The sequence below is a fragment of the Ranitomeya imitator genome, chromosome 5 (genome assembly GCF_032444005.1).
Source record: "Ranitomeya imitator isolate aRanImi1 chromosome 5, aRanImi1.pri, whole genome shotgun sequence".
NCBI lineage: Eukaryota > Metazoa > Chordata > Amphibia > Anura > Dendrobatidae > Ranitomeya > Ranitomeya imitator.
Window position 1 is genome coordinate 651,123,071 of NC_091286.1, and position 21,401 is coordinate 651,144,471.

General features: G+C 42.8%; 1 protein-coding gene across 3 annotated transcripts in view; it reads left to right on the plus strand.

Annotated features, from left to right (window-relative positions):
- ITSN2 (intersectin 2) overlaps positions 1–19,627 on the plus strand; it is a 159,164-nt gene extending 139,537 nt beyond the window's left edge. For 2 of the 3 annotated variants that reach the window (XM_069728165.1, XM_069728162.1), the window contains 9 exons: positions 2,297–2,480; positions 3,320–3,418; positions 3,496–3,663; positions 5,466–5,678; positions 7,015–7,136; positions 7,807–7,889; positions 8,177–8,260; positions 16,002–16,175; positions 19,128–19,627. In XM_069728165.1, the coding sequence (XP_069584266.1) occupies positions 2,297–2,480; positions 3,320–3,418; positions 3,496–3,663; positions 5,466–5,678; positions 7,015–7,136; positions 7,807–7,889; positions 8,177–8,260; positions 16,002–16,175; positions 19,128–19,267 (1,267 nt within the window). In that variant the 3' untranslated portion in view covers positions 19,268–19,627. Of the gene's footprint in view, positions 1–2,296; positions 2,481–3,319; positions 3,419–3,495; positions 3,664–5,465; positions 5,679–7,014; positions 7,137–7,806; positions 7,890–8,155; positions 8,261–16,001; positions 16,176–19,127 lie in introns of all 3 variants that reach the window. The other variant, XM_069728161.1, reaches the window with a different exon arrangement.
- Positions 19,628–21,401: the final 1,774 nt, after the last annotated feature.

The window sequence follows — 21,401 nt, forward strand, 5'->3', positions numbered from 1 at the left end:
AAAGCTTAGAATGGTAGAAAATATAAATCTTTGTAAAACTCTCCTTAATGATTTGGTTGTCCCGTGCCGCCGCTTCCTGAGCCTTCTGCTGGCTTCTGTATTTTGGCCACCATTCGTGTAGTTTAGACCCAGGCATGTGATGGCTGCACGTTGACCTCAGTGGTGTCCGATGGTTTGGCCACATTCCTATGTGAAAATGTCATCATTGGAGGCCAAAAATGCTGAGATTTGAGAGTTGATAGCACAAGCCGCTAAGTATGGCTGAGCTCACTGATGAACTGTAGATACCAGAAGCAGCAGAAGAAACCCAACTTTGGACCCAGTGAGGGGGAATAAAGCTCAATTTTGTTTTTACTTTTTAACCCTGCTGTTCTGTTTGGTCTGGGGAGACCAATTTTGAACTTTGGTATTTTTTGGGGTGTTCAAGATGTGGTTCTGAAACTTGTGGTTGATTGACTTAAATGAGGATGGGTCGGTCGGCCACGGGTTTCAGAGCCGCATCTTGAATATTTTAAAGAATATTGAAGTTCAAAGTCGGTCATTTTTGACCAACAGAACAGCAGGGTTAAGCAAACGGCTCTCGGGGGACAAGGGTTTTCTTAAACGAGAGAACCCTTATAAATCTATTGGATTTTCTGGTTTAAGAAAACCCTTGTCCCCCTGGAACAGTTTGCTTAAAAAAATGTAGTCAAAATAGTACTTTACTCCCCCTGCTTGGGTCCAGAGTCCAGCACTCTGGCGGTTTACACAAGGTCTTTCAGATGACAGAGCAGCCAACAAGTTTTCCCAGGTTAAACCGCTTCAGGAAAATGCCGGTGGTCTTTTACCTGAAGCAGAATTGCCGGCAGTCTTGTGGCTCTGCCGCTGGTGTCTCTTGCTCTATACTATGAAGAATTAGCATGTATCTTCTTTTTACCAATTATATGCCAGAATTTTGCAGAGGAAAGAAGAACATGCTTTTTTTGTGAGGTGTAATGACAGCCCTGATCTCTGAAGCTACTTTGTATAGAGCAGAACTGAGTGTGATTACTTCTTCAGCTTTTATCTCCCAGCAGTCAGTGAGCAACGAGTGGAGTACAGCAGAGCTGAATTTGATTACAAACACCTGGTAGCTTTCATCTCACGGCACTCAGTGTGGGGGGAGAAAATTCAGAAGAGCTGAGTGAGACTGTGCATTCAGCTTGCAACTCATGACAGTCAGTGTGGGAGAGGTGGATTCACTGATGATGGCACTGTGAGCTGTTAGCTGCATTTGTTTTCACACTGTTTATCCTTCTCTCTCTGCCACCTGACTGACTGCTGTCAGACCAAAGCTAGAGGTGTTTGTAATCACTCTCCGACCTGCTCTACTCTTCACAGTAGCTGCAGAGAACAAGGCGGTCTGCCATTGCATCTCACAGGAGGAAACATGTTTCATGTTTTTTGACCTTCTTGGGGATTATTCTTCTTTACCCTGCACGACGCCTCTTGCTTATGATTGGTCAACGTCATGCATGTGAAAAAGTACACACCCTCAGAGGCAAATCTGGGGGAGTATCACAAATTATAACCTAAACTTTACAGGCTAATATCTCCACAACAGAGATTAGCAATTAAAATAAGAAAAAAACAAACATTTTATTCCGCTCTGCAGCCTCTATCCAATGATGTGGCCTTTTTAACATACTAAAACTAATGAAAGGTCTTATTTTAAACCGTTCTCTTTTTTGAGCAAACCCTCATCACGGAGGGCCTTGCTGCTTCATCCTACAATGATCAGCGGTGATCTGTGGATAAACCTGTTAGCAAGTATTCACTTTTACTGCAGCGCCTCCACAGGTCGACTGAAGCATTGCTTGGTGCACAGTGAAATCAATGGGCTGCAGGTGTAAGTCATTGACAAGCCATGTCCTCCAGAGATGGAGACCGTCTTTGAAGCTGTTCTATCCCTTTCCATATAGGTCATTTGAGAATATTCAGTCAAAATGACCTAAAAGTGAGGCGATAACATTGGTGAAGTCTGTGATCGAAGACCAGCACTGATTTCCAGGATTAAATGCCTTTATAGACAGAGCAAACCCATTTGGCACCACTCAGAGATTTTGGGTACTGAGTATTGACGAGCGAACGTGCTGGGATAAGGTGTTCTCCGAGCATGCTCGGGTGCTAACCGAGTGTCTTCGGCGAGGTCAAAATATGTTCTACACCCCGCAGCTGTTTGACCGCATTATCTTGAAGATCTCTGCTTGCTGTCGTATCCCTTTAACCTGCTATGCCATATTTTGAGTCTGTATATTAATGGCCTCAATATTTGCAGGGCACTGCGCGTGCGCAAGAAGACCGGAGGGGAGAAGATGCCAGTGGAGATGATAGGAGACATCTTGGTCACCGAGCTGTCACATATGCAAGCTTATATCCGATTCTGCAGCTGCCAGCTGAATGGAGCCGCCCTGTTGCAGTCCAAAACTGATGAAGGTCCTGAGTTTAAGGATTTTCTGAAGGTTGGTTTATGGTGACCCTCATTCCTTGACTGCTTAGCCTTTGATCTAGGGAGTAGCACCTTATGGAGCTCCTACTATGTGTGATACGGACACCATGGATTGCAGGGAGCGTCCTGCCATGGTGCACCAATGGGTCTCTCTAAGCTCATTACATGAGCCCCCCAATGCTGAGATTTCCTCCTTTTATATATGCATTTGTATAGCTGAAAAAGGGGGGTTTACAGTAACTAATGGAGCACATCTTGATTGATGCCTTTTCCAAGGAAATTGTTCTTTAAAAATATGGGCGGTTCCTTCTTGGCTCCTCCAGGGATGAATACAAGTTCCCCGGCTGTCTTCATAGTGATGGCAGCCATGTAATCACCAGTACAAGGAAGTTTGGTCTTTCAGCATTGAAGGGGTTAACTGATAGGATGGGATTGGGGATCACCAATTGACTATGGGAGTTCTGGCATCGTCACATGGGCATCAAATCCATCAGTACTGAAATATTCTTTAAAATTAAGTTGCAAGGGCATCCAATAGATATAAGGGAGTGTGTGAGCACAAAATGACTGTTCAAACCAAGCGCAGGTGGTCGATCGCTTACCACCTACTTGATCTCCATCTTTCTAGCTCCTGTAAAGTCAGATCTGTCAATCAAATATAAGGAGGTTGGAGATAAATGGGAAACCAGTAGTTGGGAAATTGCACTCAACTGTTCCACCACACCGGGGGTGCATGGAGCACCTGTGCTTGGTTTGAACAGTCATTTTGTGCTGACATTCTCTTTTTGGATACTGTGATTAGTTTTCTCTAAGTACGTCTTGGCCTAATATTCCTGTGTGTTTGCTCTACAGAGACTTGCTACTGACCCCCGCTGCAAGGGAATGCCTCTATCCAGCTTCTTGCTCAAACCTATGCAAAGGATAACTCGGTATCCTCTCATCCTAAAGAACGTGAGTATCCAGCCTAGTCCCTGTGTAGGCAGGATCCCCATCCTCCGCAGTCAGTGCTGATCCCAATGTCTCACCAGATCCTAGAGAACACACCGGAGCACCACCGCGACCACAGTCATCTCAGGGAGGCTCTGGAGCGCTCGGAGGAGCTGTGCTCTCAGGTTAACGAAGGCGTTCGAGAAAAGGAGAATTCTGATAGGCTGGAGTGGATGCAAGCACATGTTCAGTGCGATGGACTAACTGAGGTAAAGAAATAGCAATGGCCGAGCTGCCCTTACATGTCCTCTGGGGAAGGCATATGTGCCATTGTGCTGTGTGTTAGTAAGGTGATCCACTGTGCTTAGACGAGGAGTATGCTGCACTATGTGATAGTGAGGCATATGCTGAGTTGTATGGTAGTGAGGTGTATGCTGCACTGTGTGATAGGAGTATGCTGGGCTGTGTGATAGTGAGGAGTATGCTGGGCTGTGTGATAGTGAGGACTATGCTGGGCTGTGTGATAGTGAGGACTATGCTGGGCTGTGTGATAGTGAGGAGTATCCTGAGCTGTGTGATAGTGAGGCGTATGCTGGGCTGTGTGATAGTGAGGAGTATGCTGGGCTGTGTGATAGTGAGGAGTATGCTGGGCTGTGTGATAGTGAGGAGTATGCTGGGCTGTGTGATAGTGAGGACTATGCTGGGCTGTGTGATAGTGAGGAGTATCCTGAGCTGTGTGATAGTGAGGCGTATGCTGGGCTGTGTGATAGTGAGGCGTATGCTGGGCTGTGTGATAGTGAGGCGTATGCTGGGCTGTGTGATAGTGAGGCGTATGCTGGGCTGTGTGATAGTCAGGCATATGCTGGGCTGTGTGATAGTGAGGCGTATGCTGGGCTGTGTGATAGTGAGGAGTATGCTGGACTCTGTGATAGTGAGGAGTATGCTGGGCTGTGTGATAGTGAGGAGTATGTTGGCTGTGTGATAGTGAGGCGTATGCTGAGCTGTGTGATAGTGAGGAGTATGCTGTGCAATGTGATGGTGAGGCGTATGCTTGGCTGCTTGATGGCGAGGCCTATGCTGTGTGAGAGCGAGGCGTATGCTGGTCTGTGTGACAGCAAGGCGTATGCTGGTCTGTTTGACAGCGAGGCGTATGCTGGTCTGTGTGACAGCGAGGCGTATGCTGGTCTGTGTGACAGCGAGGCGTATGCTGGTCTGTGTGACAGCGAGGCGTATGCTGGTCTGTGTGACAGCGAGGCGTATGCTGGTCTGTGTGACAGCGAGGCGTATGCTGGTCTGTGTGACAGCGAGGCGTATGCTGGTCTGTGTGACAGCGAGGCGTATGCTGGTCTGTGTGACAGCGAGGCGTATGCTGGTCTGTGTGACAGCGAGGCGTATGCTGGTCTGTGTGACAGCGAGGCGTATGCTGGGCTGTGTGACAGCGAGGCGTATGCTGGGCTGTGTGATAGCGAGGAGTATGCTGGGCTGTGTGATAGCGAGGCGTATGCTGTGCGGTGTTATGGCGAGGCGTATGCTTGGCTGCTTGATGGCGAGGCCTATGCTGTGTGATAGAGAGGCATATGCTGGTCTGTGTGACAGCGAGGCGTATGCTGGTCTGTGTGACAGCGAGGCGTATGCTGGTCTGTGTGACAGCGAGGCGTATGCTGGGCTGTGTGACGGCGAGGTGTATACCAGACTGTGCAGTCGGTCGGCGTGCCCCTCATTTGCTCCTGGTGCTACGGCCTCCTCGCAGTAATGTGACATCCTGCACCGTCCCTGGCGCCTCTTCTGATTGGTAGGTTCAGTGTAACATTGCACATGCCTCATATGGCGACGCTGACACTGTACCCGGCCCATTTGTCAGAAGAGGCACTGGCCATCAGGTAGGAGGAGGTCCGCAGGGCTCACAGATGTGACCACAGATGTGACCACCGCACTCAGGTCTTGCGAGTCCTTTTGCTGATCTCTAGTTGTGTTGTGTCTGGCCCCCACTGACCATCAGGACCACCACGTAACGTTCTCTTCTCCCTGCAGTAGACCTTCTCCATCACAGTTTGTCTCCTGCCTTTTACAGCAGGTCACGTTTAATTCCCTGACGAACTGCCTGGGGCCCCGCAAGATCCTGCACAGCGGCAAAATGTACAAGACCAAGAGCAGCAAGGAGCTGTACGGCTTCCTCTTCAACGACTTCCTGCTCCTCACCTACATGGTGAAGCAGTTTGTGTCCTCCGGATCAGACAAGCTCTTCAGTCCTAGGAGCAGCGCCCAGTACAAGATGTACAAGACGGTGAGTGAGGGGCTACCGGCCCAGCATGGAGGGCGCAGTCACCGCTGCATGGCGGCCTCCTCACAGTCCACCATTTCTCATGGCATGTTACTTATCAAGGGTAGTCCAGGATTAGAGAGAAAAGCAACTACTTTCCCTACAACACAGCGCCTCACCTGTCCACAGGCTGTGATCGGTACTGCAGCTTGGCCCCGTTTATGTCAATGGAGCACGAGCTGCAGTACCAGACTAAACCTATGGACAGGTGTGGCGCCGGTTTTAGAATGCAGCTGCAATGCTTTTTCCTAACCATTGAGCGTTGAGCGCCGTTCCACCTTTACTATCAATATGGCGTTACAGATTTCACATTTCTTGATGTAATAGGTAATCGTTTTGGCAGCACATTGTTTGTACAATGCCTTCATCGTGACTAGGTTTCTAAAAAAGTCTTTAAGGAGACGGTTTACTGCGAGCACAGCGGCCCGAGGGCCTTAAAGGACCAAAGAAAGGACTTCATCCCTTAATTAAGACTTACAAATTTAAAGGGGTTTTCCAGGACCTGTGACAATGGTGGCCTATCTAGGCAAGATCCTCAGAGTCAGTCTGATGATGGCACCCCATTGATTAGCGAACTGAAGGGGCTTGTGGGCTTATTGTAGGGTCTCCGCCTGGTACCGGCAATGTTATAATCTCCGAAAACCCCTGTAATCCCCTTTATTGACACAGCCAATTTTAATTTTTCTGCTTTAGTTTATTTTTTTTTCATTTTTTATTTCACCATTATTTTGGATGTTTATTATTACAGCATGCCTTTTATTATAATAAAATCAAACTTTTATAGTTTGTTTTTGTTTTAATTTTCACTTTTTTTTTGTCCCTTTATGGGACATGAACTCGCAATACTTCATCTAAATAACAATCTCCTATGAGTCCCAGCCTGGCACCACATGACCACCAAAATGGTGTTGATGGGGGTGATAGATGCCCCTGTGTGAACCCCATGATTTACTATTAAATCCTACGTAAGGTGTTAAACAAGAACTTTATTATATATGGATATATCATTTTGTTAGGTTTTTGCTGTATAGTTTTTTATTTTTGTGTTAATTCTCGTATTTGCGAGTCCAGGGCTTAGAGGGCGTTTGCCTTCCTGCTTCTCTGGTCGGCGTCTCCTTTCCCTTTACAATCTGTGACTTCTTCTAGAAAACACTGCTGAGAATGACATCTCTGCAGGAAGATGGAACAAGGTGGCATAAAACGGACCCAAATTTCCAAGCAGGACCGGTTGTCATGGTCAGGACTTGTGGTGGAACTTTGTAGCTTTTCTATGACGATTTTTTTTTTTTTCTTCTTTTAGCCAATTTTCCTAAACGAAGTGCTGGTGAAGCTGCCCAGTGACCCCTCCAGCGATGAGCCGGTGTTCCACATCTCCCACATAGACCGGGTGTACACCTTAAGGACGGACAACATTAATGAAAGGTGGGCTCTAGAAGCCATGAGGGCGGCCTTGTTAGCCCCCCGGCGGCCAAACCATCCCTCCGCACCCTGCCATTAGTTTGCACAACGGGCATAAAAGGCTTTCTCAATCCGACAAACTCCTTAGATGCAGTGGTTGCTATTGATTGCAGGGCCTAAAGGGTTAAACAGCGTCCACAGCTGTTGTAACTGGGTGTCAGCTGTATATTACAGGCTCCTCCGGACATATTAAAAGGGGTTGTTCCCCAATTTTTTTTAAATACATGTATAGAATTTTTTTTGCAGTTGGGTTTCATTAAAAAAATGTTGCCTCCTCTAAGCCTGTCTATTGCCGGCTCACTGAGCGACTCGCAGAACGAGTAAACGGAGAATCATCCAGCGAGCTCCGACTGACGGGAGCGTTTGTGACTCTCTTAATCTGTCCTTTTCTGACCTCCTCTCAACTGATTTTATAGCCACAGACCACATAAAAATGGAATATACGGGGTAACAAAAAGCGCCTCTAAAAGCCACGTTTTTACTGAAATCAAATTGAAAAAAAATGATGTATAGCCCCAATTACATACATTTAAATGTCCCCTTTAAGGTTAAAGGGGTTGTCCAGGTTTGAGGCTGAAGTCTGCAGTCACTCTATGAAAGATCTCATTTTTGTCCATTGCTTTCTTTTTTTCAGAACTGCCTGGGTCCAAAAAATCAAATCCGCCTCGGAAAACTTCATCGATACCGAGAAGAAGAAAAGGGAAAAAGCGTACCAAGGTATTCCGAATATTTGTGACACTCCCCTTAATCCAGAAAGTCCAGTAATCCAGCATGACTTACCTTTTATTTGGGTCTCCTGGCTTTTCTATGTTGTTGCTCGTCCTTGTACCAACACTTTTATATTATTTTTTACGTTTTTTTTTTTTTTTTACATTTTGCTACTTTTGCTACCAGTCTGAATAGCAGCCGTATTTTTCCGTTTTTGCACCTCCTTTATAGATTATAATAGAAAAGATTATTACAGTATGGCTGACTCAATATAGAATTTAATTTTCTTCCCGCAGCGAGATCTCACAAGACTTCTGGGATTGGGCGTCTCATGGTGCAAGTCAATGAAGCGGCAGAGTTAAAAGCCTGTAAACCTAACGGTAAGTGCACAATATTGGTGGGGGTCCTAAAGAGAAGCCGTCACTATGGAAAGGATGTCATTGTGGTCTCCAGGTATTGAAGGCTACACCCGCCACATACTGCTTGTAGCACTGAGGTCTGTGTATAGCAGTATGCAGTAAGCTCTTCAGCTCCCCCTAGTGGTGGCTGCAGGCAGACAGAATTTTATCATTTAATTCAATCCCACTACTTTTTTTTGCACTTTTATTTTTTTCCTCACCTTCTTTGAGGGTTAAGTTGTTGTTTTCAATGACCCAATTCACTTGACCATATAATGTACTGAAAAATGAGACAAAAAAATTCGGTGCGGTGAATTGGTGAAAAAAAAAAAAAAACTAAATTCCGCCATTGTTATTTTTTTGAAGCTTGCTCACGTCGCTGCTGTTAGAGACATTTGCTGGCTGTATTAAACATTACAATAACGTATCATTGCACTTATTCACAATACTGCGTCACTGCACTGATTCGCTTCAATGTATCATTGCACTTATTTGCTTCAATGTATCACTGCACGGATTCGCTACAATATATCATTACACTGATTCGCTATAATGCTTCATTGCACTGATTCGCTATAATGCTTCATTGCACTGATTCGCTATAATGCATCACTGCACTGATTCGCTATAATGTATGATTGCACTGATTCGCTATAATGTATAATTGCACTGATTAGCTATAATAAATCATTGTACTGATTCTCTATAATGCTTCATTGTACTGATTCGCTATAATGCTTCATTGTACTCTATAATGGATCATTGCACTGTTTAGCTGTAATAGATCATTGCACTGATTCTCTATAATGCGTCATTGTACTGATTCGCTATACTGTATCATTGCACTGATTCGTTATAATGTATTATTGCACTGATTCTCTGTAATACATCATTGCACTGATTCGCTATAATACATCATTGCACTGATTCGCTATAATACATCATTGCACTAATTCGCTATAATACATCATTGCACTGATTCACTATAATACATCATTGCACTGATTCACTATAATACATCATTGCACTGATTCGCTATAATGTATCATTGCACTGATTCTCTATAATACATCATTGCACTGATTCGCTATAATACATCATTGCACTGATTCGCTATAATACATCATTGCACTGATTCGCTATAATACATCATTGTACTGATTCGCTATAATGTATCATTGCACTGATTCTCTATAATACATCATTGCACTGATTCGCTATAATACATCATTGTACTGATTCGCTATAATACATCATTGCACTGATTCGCTATAATACATCATTGCACTGATTCGTTATAATACATCATTGCACTGATTCACTATAATACATCATTGTACTGATTCGCTATAATGTATCATTGCACTGATTCTCTATAATACATCATTGCACTGATTCGCTATAATGTATCATTGCACTGATTCTCTATAATACATCATTGCACTGATTCGTTATAATACATCATTGCACTGATTCGCTATAATACATCATTGTACTGATTCGCTATAATACATCATTGCACTGATTCGCTATAATGTATCATTGCACTGATTCGCTATAATACATCATTGCACTGATTCGCTATAATGTATCATTGCACTGATTCTCTATAATACATCATTGCACTGATTCGTTATAATACATCATTGCACTGATTTGCTATAATGCGTCATTGTACTAATTTGCTATAATTTGAAGAACAATAGGGGTAGCCAGGGGCACAAAATATCTATAGTATATCATCTGGGAAAATTATGGTTAACGTATAAAGAAAAATACAGAGTAGTAAGCACTCCCAGATGGAATTATTATGCCCAAATAACGGATCAAGACGGTTATCAAAGAGAACATATAATGAGAGAGGGGAGGAAATAAATCCAAAAAAAGATAACCTTTTGTCTTATAATAAAATTGCTTTATTAAAGTACAAGGCAAGAGGACAGTGGTGACAACAGAACCGTCCAACAATAAATAAAAACAACTAACACACACAGGACAACTAGGAAATCTGCCTGCCGACCCATATTAACAATAGAACGCTATTTAGCATATTGGGTCCAGATAACAAGACCGGAAGGGGGCATAGCCTATGTCGAATAGATCACTAAGAGGGACCACAATATCCCATATATAACAATACAATGATTAACATACATTACAATGTAGCTATAATAAGACAAGGCTATAGAAGGCGGTAGAGAAATAGTTAATACATCACCCCAAACGGTACTTCACAGATGCAGAGTCCCGGTGTCCGCCCCAACGCGCGTTTCGGAACACCTTCGTCAGGGGGCGCTTAGTAAATTACAGAAAGTGTGCAGTATAAAAAGGCCAAGGACCGGAAGTGAACCCGAGCAGTGCCCCGGAAATGGACGCGCATATCCGAGCAGCCGCCGGCACAACAGAGGAGGGCAGCGTCATCCAGGCTGTGCGGGCCGATACACGTGGGGCCCCACGTGATCCGCTCACAGTAAACACTGGATCGCCATCCACCAAAGGGTAAGCAGGCGGGCGCATGCGCAGCAACATAGCCGAGGCCAGAACCGTCATAGAAGGTATGGGCAGAAACAAGGAACAGATCGCACTGATCTGTACTAGCGAACAAACCGCAATCAATCCAGGGGTCATTGTTGACATATGGACAATGTCTACATATACGGAACAAAGAGAGATATCGAACAGAGAAAGATAACTTGCGCCCGCCTGCTTACCCTTTGGTGGATAGCGATCCAGTGTTTACTGTGAGCGGATCACGTGGGGCCCCACGTGTATCGGCCCGCACAGCCTGGATGACGCTGCCCTCCTCTGTTGTGCCGGCGGCTGCTAGGATATGCGCGTCCATTTCCGGGGCACTGCTCGGGTTCACTTCCGGTCCTTGGCCTTTTTATACTGCACACTTTCTGTAATTTACTAAGCGCCCCCTGACTAAGGTGTTCCGAAACGCGCGTTGGGGCGGACACCGGGACTCTGCATCTGTGAAGTACCGTTTGGGGTGATGTATTAACTATTTCTCTACCGCCTTCTATAGCCTTGTCTTATTATAGCTACATTGTAATGTATGTTAATCATTGTATTGTTATATATGGGATATGGTGGTCCCTCTTAGTGATCTATTCGACATAGGCTATGCCCCCTTCCGGTCTTGTTATCTGGACCCAATATGCTAAATAGCGTTCTATTGTTAATATGGGTCGGCAGGCAGATTTCCTAGTTGTCCTGTGTGTGTTAGTTGTTTTTATTTATTGTTGGACGGTTCTGTTGTCACCACTGTCCTCTTGCCTTGCAATTTTATTATAAGACAAAAGGTTATCTGTTTTTGGATTTATTTCCTCCCCTCTCTCATAATTTGCTATAATGTATCATTGCACTGATTCGCTATAATTTGTCAATGTACTGATTCGCTATAATGCATCATTGCACTGATTAGTTATAATGCATCATTGCACTGATTCGCTATAATGCGTCATTGTACTGATTTGCTATAATGCATCATTGCACAGATTCGCTATAATGCGTCATTGTTCGCTATAATGCATCATTGTACTAATTCGCTATAATGCATCATTGCACTGATTAGCTATAATGCCTCATTGTACTAATTCGCTATAATGTATCATTGCACTGATTAGCTATAATGTATCATTGCACTGATTCTCTATAATACATCATTTCACTGATTCGCTATAATACATCATTGCACTGATTCGCTATAATACATCATTGCACTGATTCTCTATAATACATCATTGCAGTGATTCGCTATAATGCATCATTGCACTGATTAGCTATAATGCCTCATTGTACTAATTCGCTATAATGTATCATTGCACTGATTCGCTATAATGTATCATTGCACTGATTCTCTATAATACATCATTTCACTGATTCTCTATAATACATCATTGCACTGATTCTCTATAATACATCATTGCACTGATTCGCTATAATGCATTATTGTACTGATTCGCTATAATGCATCATTGCACTGATTAGTTATAATGCATCATTGTACTGATTGCTATGAGAAAAAACTTCTGTACAGATTTTCAGCATGTAATTTTGAGCCAGACTGTTAGTATTCACCGAATTGCAAGCACCGATTTATCCTCATTTGTGACGAATTGAAGCATAAAGGATATTAAGAAATAGCAGAAATGTACATTACAGATTTTTTTTGATTCGCTGGAGATATAGTATAAACCTCCATAATCATCTGAGGTTATTATGTGGGGTATTGAATCTCGGTCACATTCATATCACTGGAGCTGCACTGCAATACTGGATGTAACCTCGCTATAATACATCATTGTACTGATTCGCTATAATGCGTCATTGTACTGATTCGCTATAATGCGTCATTGTACTTATTCGCTATAATGGATCATTGCACTGATTCGCTATAATGTATTATTGCACTGATTCGCTATAATGTATTATTGCACTGATTCGCTATAATGCGTCATTGTACTGATTCGCTATAATGGATCATTGCACTGATTCGCTATAATGCATCATTGCACTGATTCGCTATAATGTATTATTGCACTGATTCGCTATAATACGTCATTGTACTGATTCGCTATAATGCATCATTGCACTGATTCGCTCTAATGCGACAATGTACAGATTTGCTATAATGGATCATTGCACTGATTTGCTATAATGTATCATTGCACTGATTCGCTATAATGCGTCATTGCACTGATTTGCTATAATGCATCATTGCACTGATTCGCTCTAATGCGTCAATGTACAGATTTGCTATAATGGATCATTGCACTGATTCACTATAATGTATCATTGCACTGATTCGCTATAATGCGTCATTGTACTGATTCGCTATAATGTGTCATTGCACTGATTAGCTATAATGTATCATTGCACTGATTCGCTATAATGTATCATTTCACTGAGTCGCTATAATACATCATTGCACTGATTCTCTATAATACATCATTTCACTGATTCGCTATAACGCGTCATTGTACTGATTCGCTATAATGGATCATTGCACTGATTCGCTATAATGCATCATTGTACTAATTCGCTATAATACATCATTGCACTGATTTGCTATAATGCGTCATTGTACTGATTCACTATAATGCGTCATTGTACTGATTAGCTATAATGCATCATTGTACTGATTCACTATAATGCGTCATTGTACTGATTCGCTATAATACGTCATTGTACTGATTCGCTATAATGTATCATTGTACTGATTCGCTATAATGCGTCATTGTACTGATTCGCTATAATACATCATTGTACTGATTCGCTATAATACGTCATTGTACTAATTCGCTATAATGTATCATTGCACTGATTCGCTATAATACATCATTGCACTGATTCGCTATAATACGTCATTGTACTGATTCGCTATAATGTATCATTGTACTGATTCGCTATAATGCGTCATTGTACTGATTTGCTATAATGTATCATTGTACTGATTCGCTATAATACGTCATTGTACTAATTCGCTATAATGTATCATTGCACTGATTCGCTATAATACATCATTGCACTGATTCGCTATAATGCGTCATTGTACTGATTTGCTATAATGTATCATTGCACTGATTCGCTATAATACATCATTGCACTGATTCGCTATAATACATCATTGCACTGATTCGCTATAATACATCATTGTACTGATTGCTATGAAAAAAAAACCTTCTGTACCGATTTTCAGCATGTAATTTTGAGCCAGACTGTTAGTATTCACCGAATTGCAAGCACCGATTTATCCTCATTTGTGACGAATTGAAGCATAAAGGATATTAAGAAATAGCAGAAATGTACATTACAGATTTTTTTTGATTCGCTGGAGATATAGTATAAACCTCCATAATCATCTGAGGTTATTATGTGGGGTATTGAATCTCGGTCACATTCATATCACTGGAGCTGCACTGCAATACTGGATGTAACCTCGCTATAATACATCATTGTACTGATTCGCTATAATGCGTCATTGTACTGATTCGCTATAATGCGTCATTGTACTTATTCGCTATAATGGATCATTGCACTGATTCGCTATAATGTATTATTGCACTGATTCGCTATAATGTATTATTGCACTGATTCGCTATAATGCGTCATTGTACTGATTCGCTATAATGGATCATTGCACTGATTCGCTATAATGCATCATTGCACTGATTCGCTATAATGTATTATTGCACTGATTCGCTATAATACGTCATTGTACTGATTCGCTATAATGCATCATTGCACTGATTCGCTCTAATGCGACAATGTACAGATTTGCTATAATGGATCATTGCACTGATTTGCTATAATGTATCATTGCACTGATTCGCTATAATGCGTCATTGCACTGATTTGCTATAATGCATCATTGCACTGATTCGCTCTAATGCGTCAATGTACAGATTTGCTATAATGGATCATTGCACTGATTCACTATAATGTATCATTGCACTGATTCGCTATAATGCGTCATTGTACTGATTCACTATAATGTGTCATTGCACTGATTAGCTATAATGTATCATTGCACTGATTCGCTATAATGTATCATTTCACTGAGTCGCTATAATACATCATTGCACTGATTCTCTATAATACATCATTTCACTGATTCGCTATAACGCGTCATTGTACTGATTCGCTATAATGGATCATTGCACTGATTCGCTATAATGCATCATTGTACTAATTCGCTATAATACATCATTGCACTGATTTGCTATAATGCGTCATTGTACTGATTCACTATAATGCGTCATTGTACTGATTAGCTATAATGCATCATTGTACTGATTCACTATAATGCGTCATTGTACTGATTCGCTATAATACGTCATTGTACTGATTCGCTATAATGTATCATTGTACTGATTCGCTATAATGCGTCATTGTACTGATTCGCTATAATACATCATTGTACTGATTCGCTATAATGCGTCATTGTACTGATTTGCTATAATGTATCATTGTACTGATTCGCTATAATACGTCATTGTACTGATTCGCTATAATGTATCATTGCACTGATTCGCTATAATACATCATTGCACTGATTCGCTATAATGCGTCATTGTACTGATTTGCTATAATGTATCATTGCACTGATTCGCTATAATACATCATTGCACTGATTCGCTATAATACATCATTGCACTGATTCGCTATAATACATCATTGCACTGATTCGCTATAATACATCATTGCACTGATTCGCTATAATACATCATTGCACTGATTCGCTATAATACATCATTGTACTGATTGCTATGAAAAAAAAACCTTCTGTACCGATTTTCAGCATGTAATTTTGAGCCAGACTGTTAGTATTCACCGAATTGCAAGCACCGATTTATCCTCATTTGTGACGAATTGAAGCATAAAGGATATTAAGAAATAGCAGAAATGTACATTACAGATTTTTTTTTTGATTTGCTGGAGATATAATATAAACCTCAATAATCATCTGAGGTTATTATGTGGGGTATTGAATCTCGGTCACATTCATATCACTGGAGCTGCACTGCAATACTGGATGTAACCTCTGCACAGGGGTGGCGCTGTTTCTGGAAGAAGGCAGCTATGATTTTCTCCTTTAATCACAAGGAAGTTTGATAACCCAGAATACAGCTGATCTTGCGATTGCCCGTTTTATTAGAAGGGAATCGTCTCTCTGGGCTTAGTAGGAATCCTGACATGTTGTATGTCTGTCACACAGGGAAGAGTAATCCGTACTGTGAGGTGAGCCTGGGCTCCCAGTGTTACACCAGCCGAGCCATCACCGATACCCTCAGCCCAAAGTGGAACTTCACCTGCCAGTTCTTCCTGAAGGATCTGTACCAGGACGTGCTGTGCATCACCGTGTTCGACAGAGACCAGTTTTCCCCGGACGGTGAGTCCTCGTCACCTGTATTCTCCGCATCCACACTACCTGCAGCGCTCTGACCTCCTGTCTGTGACATTTCTGTCAATATTTTATTATATCTTTTCATGGCACAATATTGAGGCCTGTAAGCAGTGTAAATTTGGTGTGCTCTCCAAATACCCCAACACACAGCCATTAATGTCTAAACCGATGGCAACGAAAGTGAGTACACCCTTATGTGAAAATGGCCAAATTGTGCCCGAAGTGTGAATATTTTGTGTGGCCTCCATTATTTTCAAGCACTGCCTCAGCTTTCTTGGGCATGGAGGTCACTAGAGCTTCACCGGTCGCCACTGGAATCCTCTTCCTCTCCTCCATGATGACACCACAGAGCTGGTGGATGTTACAGACCTTGCGCTCCTCCACTTTCCGTTTGGGGATGCCCCACAGATGCTCAATTGGGTTTAAGTCTGGAGACATGGTTGGCCAGACCAGCACCTTTACCCTCAGTTTCTTTAGCAAGGCAGTGGTCATCTTGGAGGTGTTCGAGGTTATCATGTTGGAATACTGCTCAGTTTCCGAAGGGAGGGCATCATGCTGTGCTTCAGTATGTCACAGTACTTGTTGGCATTCATGGTTCCATCAATGAACTATAGCCCCCCCCCCCCCACAGCTGGCAGCATTCATGCAGCCCCAAACCATGACACTCCTACCACCATGCTTGACTGTAGGCAAGACACATTTGTCTTTGTACTCCTCATCTGGTTGCCATCTCACAAGCTTGACACCATCTGACCCAAATAAGTTTATCTTGGTCTCATTAGACCACAGGACATGGTTTCAGTAATCCATGTCCTTAGTCTGCTTGTCTTCAGCCAACTGTATGCGGGCTTTCTTGTGCATCATCTTTAGAAGAGGTTTCCTTCTGGGATGACAGCCATGCAGACCACTTTGATGCAGCGTGCGGCATATTGTCTGAGCACTGACAGTCTGACTCCCACCTTTTTAACCTACATCTATTCTGAAAAGACAACATCTGGATATGACGCTGACCACGTGCACTCAACTTCTTTGGTTGACCATGTTGAGGCCAGTTCTGAGTTGAACCTGACTTGTTACACCACTGTATGGTCTTGGTCTCCATGCTGCAGCTCAGTCTCAGTGTGTTGGCAATCTTCTCTATCCTCGGCCATCTTTATGTAGAGTAACAAGTCTTTTTTTCAGATCCTCAGAGTTCTTTGCCATGAGGAGCCATGTTCAACTTCCAGTGACCGGTATGAGAGCGATAACACCAAATTTCCCACCACTGCTCCTCATTCACACCTGAGACCTTGTAACACTAATGAGCCACATGACACCGAGGAGGGAAAATGGCTAATTTGGCACAATTTGGACATTTTCACTTAAAGGTGACCACACTTTTGTTGCCAATGGTTTAGACATTAATGGCTGTAATGAGTTATTTAGAGGGCACACCTAATTTACACTATTATACAGGATGTGCACTGACAACTGTACATTATATCAAAGTGTCAGATCTTCAGTGTTGTCTTCTGAAAACATCCTACAGCAACCCCACAGGAGAAACGATGTATTACATTCTGCTCATTCACATCAATGCTGGTCAGGTCCTCCAGTGAGGAAGACACTCCTTGTAACCATTCCTCTCGTTGGCCAAGAGACAAGGATCCTGAGCAGAGGACCTCCCTCTATTAATGTTGAATTCCGTATATGTTATATAAATATCGGTGCCCTAAACCGGGAACCCCAGAGCACAGAACCAATTAGAGGGGGCGATCTGCTGCTTAGGACCCTGTCTATGAGCCAAAAATGTTCTGGTGGACACCTGCTCTTCATGTATAAAATGGCCTCTATGTAGTATTATTTTTTTTCCTCTGCAAGAACCAAGGCTTCTCCTGTCAAGATCTTTTCGGCTAAATATACACGATGACGTGTCACGTGACATCCTGATGGCGTTGCAATGTTACCTGCTGGCATTGTCACAAATGTGTCCAAATGTGTCTGTCAATTGTAGCTATCAAGTGTCTACCGCAAAAATCTACCTGTATGATGTGAAACGGTAGTCACCCAGCCAGTTGGTCAAGTGGGTACTATACAAACCCAACGTTTACTCTGCAGGATACACAAAAGTGATTTCTGAATTAGAGGGGGATATACATACGCCATAAATGTCTGGTAGAGATGGGAGCACTTTGGGGACCCATACCGGTCTCAAAAACAGGGCCCTGTCTCACACCACTGTGAATGTAAAGGGGGCCATTTATTCACTTTCTCCATTTCTATGGTGGTTTCAAATGTGGCTGAGGAAACACCTCGCCATTCTCAAGTTAGGTCCCGAAAATGAGATTTGCATCTGCTTTTAAAAAGAGTGGTCCCTCATTCATTACCCTAAGCAGAGAACTGCCGTGGAGCACTTGGCATGTGTATAGAACAGTCTGTTGATTTTACCAAACACAGTGTAATACCTCCTTTTCCCTGTGGGGGCACTGCAGGGAAATGTAACACTCACTGCTGAGGTTCCCCCTAGTTAATCACTGTAGGTCATAGCAGAATATTTTTCCCTGGAGACCCCTTAAAGGGAATCTGTCAGCAGATTTATTCTGAAAGCAGCATGATCTAGGGTCCAGAAATGTGTCATTTGCTCAGCAGCTTGCTGTAGTTTCAGTGCAATCAGTGTTTTATCAGCAGCAGATTATCACTGCAAGACTAGGTGTCACGTGCCAGTTAGTCCGGCTAATGTGTGTAACCCCGCCCCCACCACTGATTGGCAGCTTGCCGACAGTGTACACAGGAAGCTGCCAATCAGTGGTGTGGGCGGGGTTATACACAGCTCAGCATTCTGAGCTCTGCTACATCTACAGCTTAGAACACAGGGATTCCCTCTAAGCCATATTCACAGGAGAACTCAAAATGTAAATTATCATCTGGCCTCTATAAATGTAATAATCTTTTTTTCAGATTTTCTGGGCCGCACTGAGATTCCAGTAGCGAAGATCAGGTCTGAACAAGAGAGCAAAGGCCCGTCCACCAAACGTCTACTCCTACACGAGGTGCCAACGGGGGAGGTGTTCGTACGGCTGGACCTGCAGCTATTCTAACCAGCGCCCCTAACAGTCAATTGTGGGGTATACGCTAAAACTCAAGAGCGCAAAACTGTCCGCAGACTTCCCAGTCCTCTGCTACTGACCTATGCAAAATGCGGGAGACACAATCACAGTGCCTTGTGCCAAGCAGAACCGCCACGCTTCATGTTTTGCGACATTTTAAGGGTCCGTTTTAACCGTTTCTTTTCGTTGGTGCCAGGCGGGGAGGGAAACATATCGATCTTCTATGAGAGCAGACGTGGCATATATGTGGTGCCATGATAGCGAAGGTCCTCATTATTACCTACCAAGCTTCCCCATGGGAATAAGATAATTTATGATCTCTTTTTTTTTTGCATTATATTAAAGGAATTTAAAAAAAAAAATCTAAACATTTTTCTGGATTCGTAAAAACGATATGGAAATTTAGATTTGGGAAAAAAAATCTAATTTTGTAAGAATCTTGAGCGTGAAAAGAATGAAGACGTTAAGCAGCTAAAATTCTATATTTATAGTCGTGTATATATTTCTATATGACGGATACACTGGGAGAGTTTTTTTTTTATATTTATGATGTGATGAATACCATTGTCCGATATGACTTTCTCTTAAAGGGGCAGGTTTGTTTTACGTTATTTTTATGCTGATTTTGGACGGATTTCTTTATAACATATCACTTCTGGGAAGCAACGCCGGAGCTGTGCTGCTGCTGCAAGGACATGCTACAATGCATTAATTGTTAATTTTCACGTATTGGCTCATTTTACAGGTTTAGTCTGTGTGTGTGCATAACGTTTAAGTAACCTGGTAATTCATTACATTATCATACTCCATTCACATCCAGAGCTGCACTCAGAATTCTGCTAATGTGGATTAATCTGGCAAACTTTGTTTGTTTTTTTCCCCCTTGCTTTTTTCATTGCATTACGTTACGTTTGAGGCTTTGTTCACATCATGGTTAGAGCCTATAAGATGGGGAAAAGACCTCCGTGTTTATGCTAAATGTATCCATAGAGCTTCATATATCAGACGGAGGCCAAAACGGAGGTCAAAAGAGTGTTCTGTTAGTGTGTTGGCGTATGATATGTTGGTATACCCTTTTTATTTGTATTAAGGAGTAAAATGGTAAACTACTTGATCCAAATGTATAAAAATATATATATACTAGGCAGTATAATTTTTTTTTCAAGGGGCAAAGTATTCCACTGTATGTGTACATTGTGGTGAATGCGGCTTTCCATCAGAGGGAGCCTTTGGGAGACCCTCCATATCCTGGACCTAGGCTCTAAACATGACGTGAATGCGGCCGTCCCCTTACACCTATCCAGAGCGGATTTCAGAATATGATAGTTTTTTGTGTCGACGAGTTTGCAAATAATTTTCGTTGTAGTACATCATCGGCATCACTCAGCTCCAAGGCGGAAAAGAGTGACGCTAGACAACCCCTTTAAAGTGGGTTTCCGATGTTGGAAAAAAACTTTTTTTTCCCCCCCCTGGGCAGATGTTTAAAAACAACTGTGCTTTACTCACCCAGCCTGGGTCGAGCGCCGAGTCCTCCACCACTGCTCTGGTGACTCTGCGCTGGACCTGGGGAGGGGGAAGTAGAAAAGTTTATTTTTTAAAGCAAACTACTCTAGGGAGACCAGAAAACCCCTTTTGCGCGAGTATCTGCTCATAACGTCTTCTTCAGGTGCATTCCGCCTGGAACTCTCCTGAAAAAGCGCTGCAGTACTGATACAACAGTGCACATCCCGCAACAGAAATGTAAACACCACATTTCTGTGCACCCGCTGAGTCTTTTGTTCCTTCTTTTTAACCATTTTGAGGGTTTGGAGACAGTGATAAGGCTATAAGGAGAGCCATGTTCATTGTTTGGGTGGCGGCTGCCGAGTTCTAGGTTAGAGACCACCGGAGAGTCCGCCGTCGGAATGAAGATGTCGTGAGCACATACCCTTAAGGTTACAAATAATTTTCTACGCCTTTCCTGAATTAAGTCTTATACTCGAGTCACACCCTAAGCTGCATTTAGAATTCTTCTCATTTTAGATAAAGTTGATCGTACGTAATAATTAGGCGCGTTGCTCATCTTGTGCAGTTCCCGTACCCTCAAATTATGCCTTACACTCTATTCACATCACACCCAGAGCTG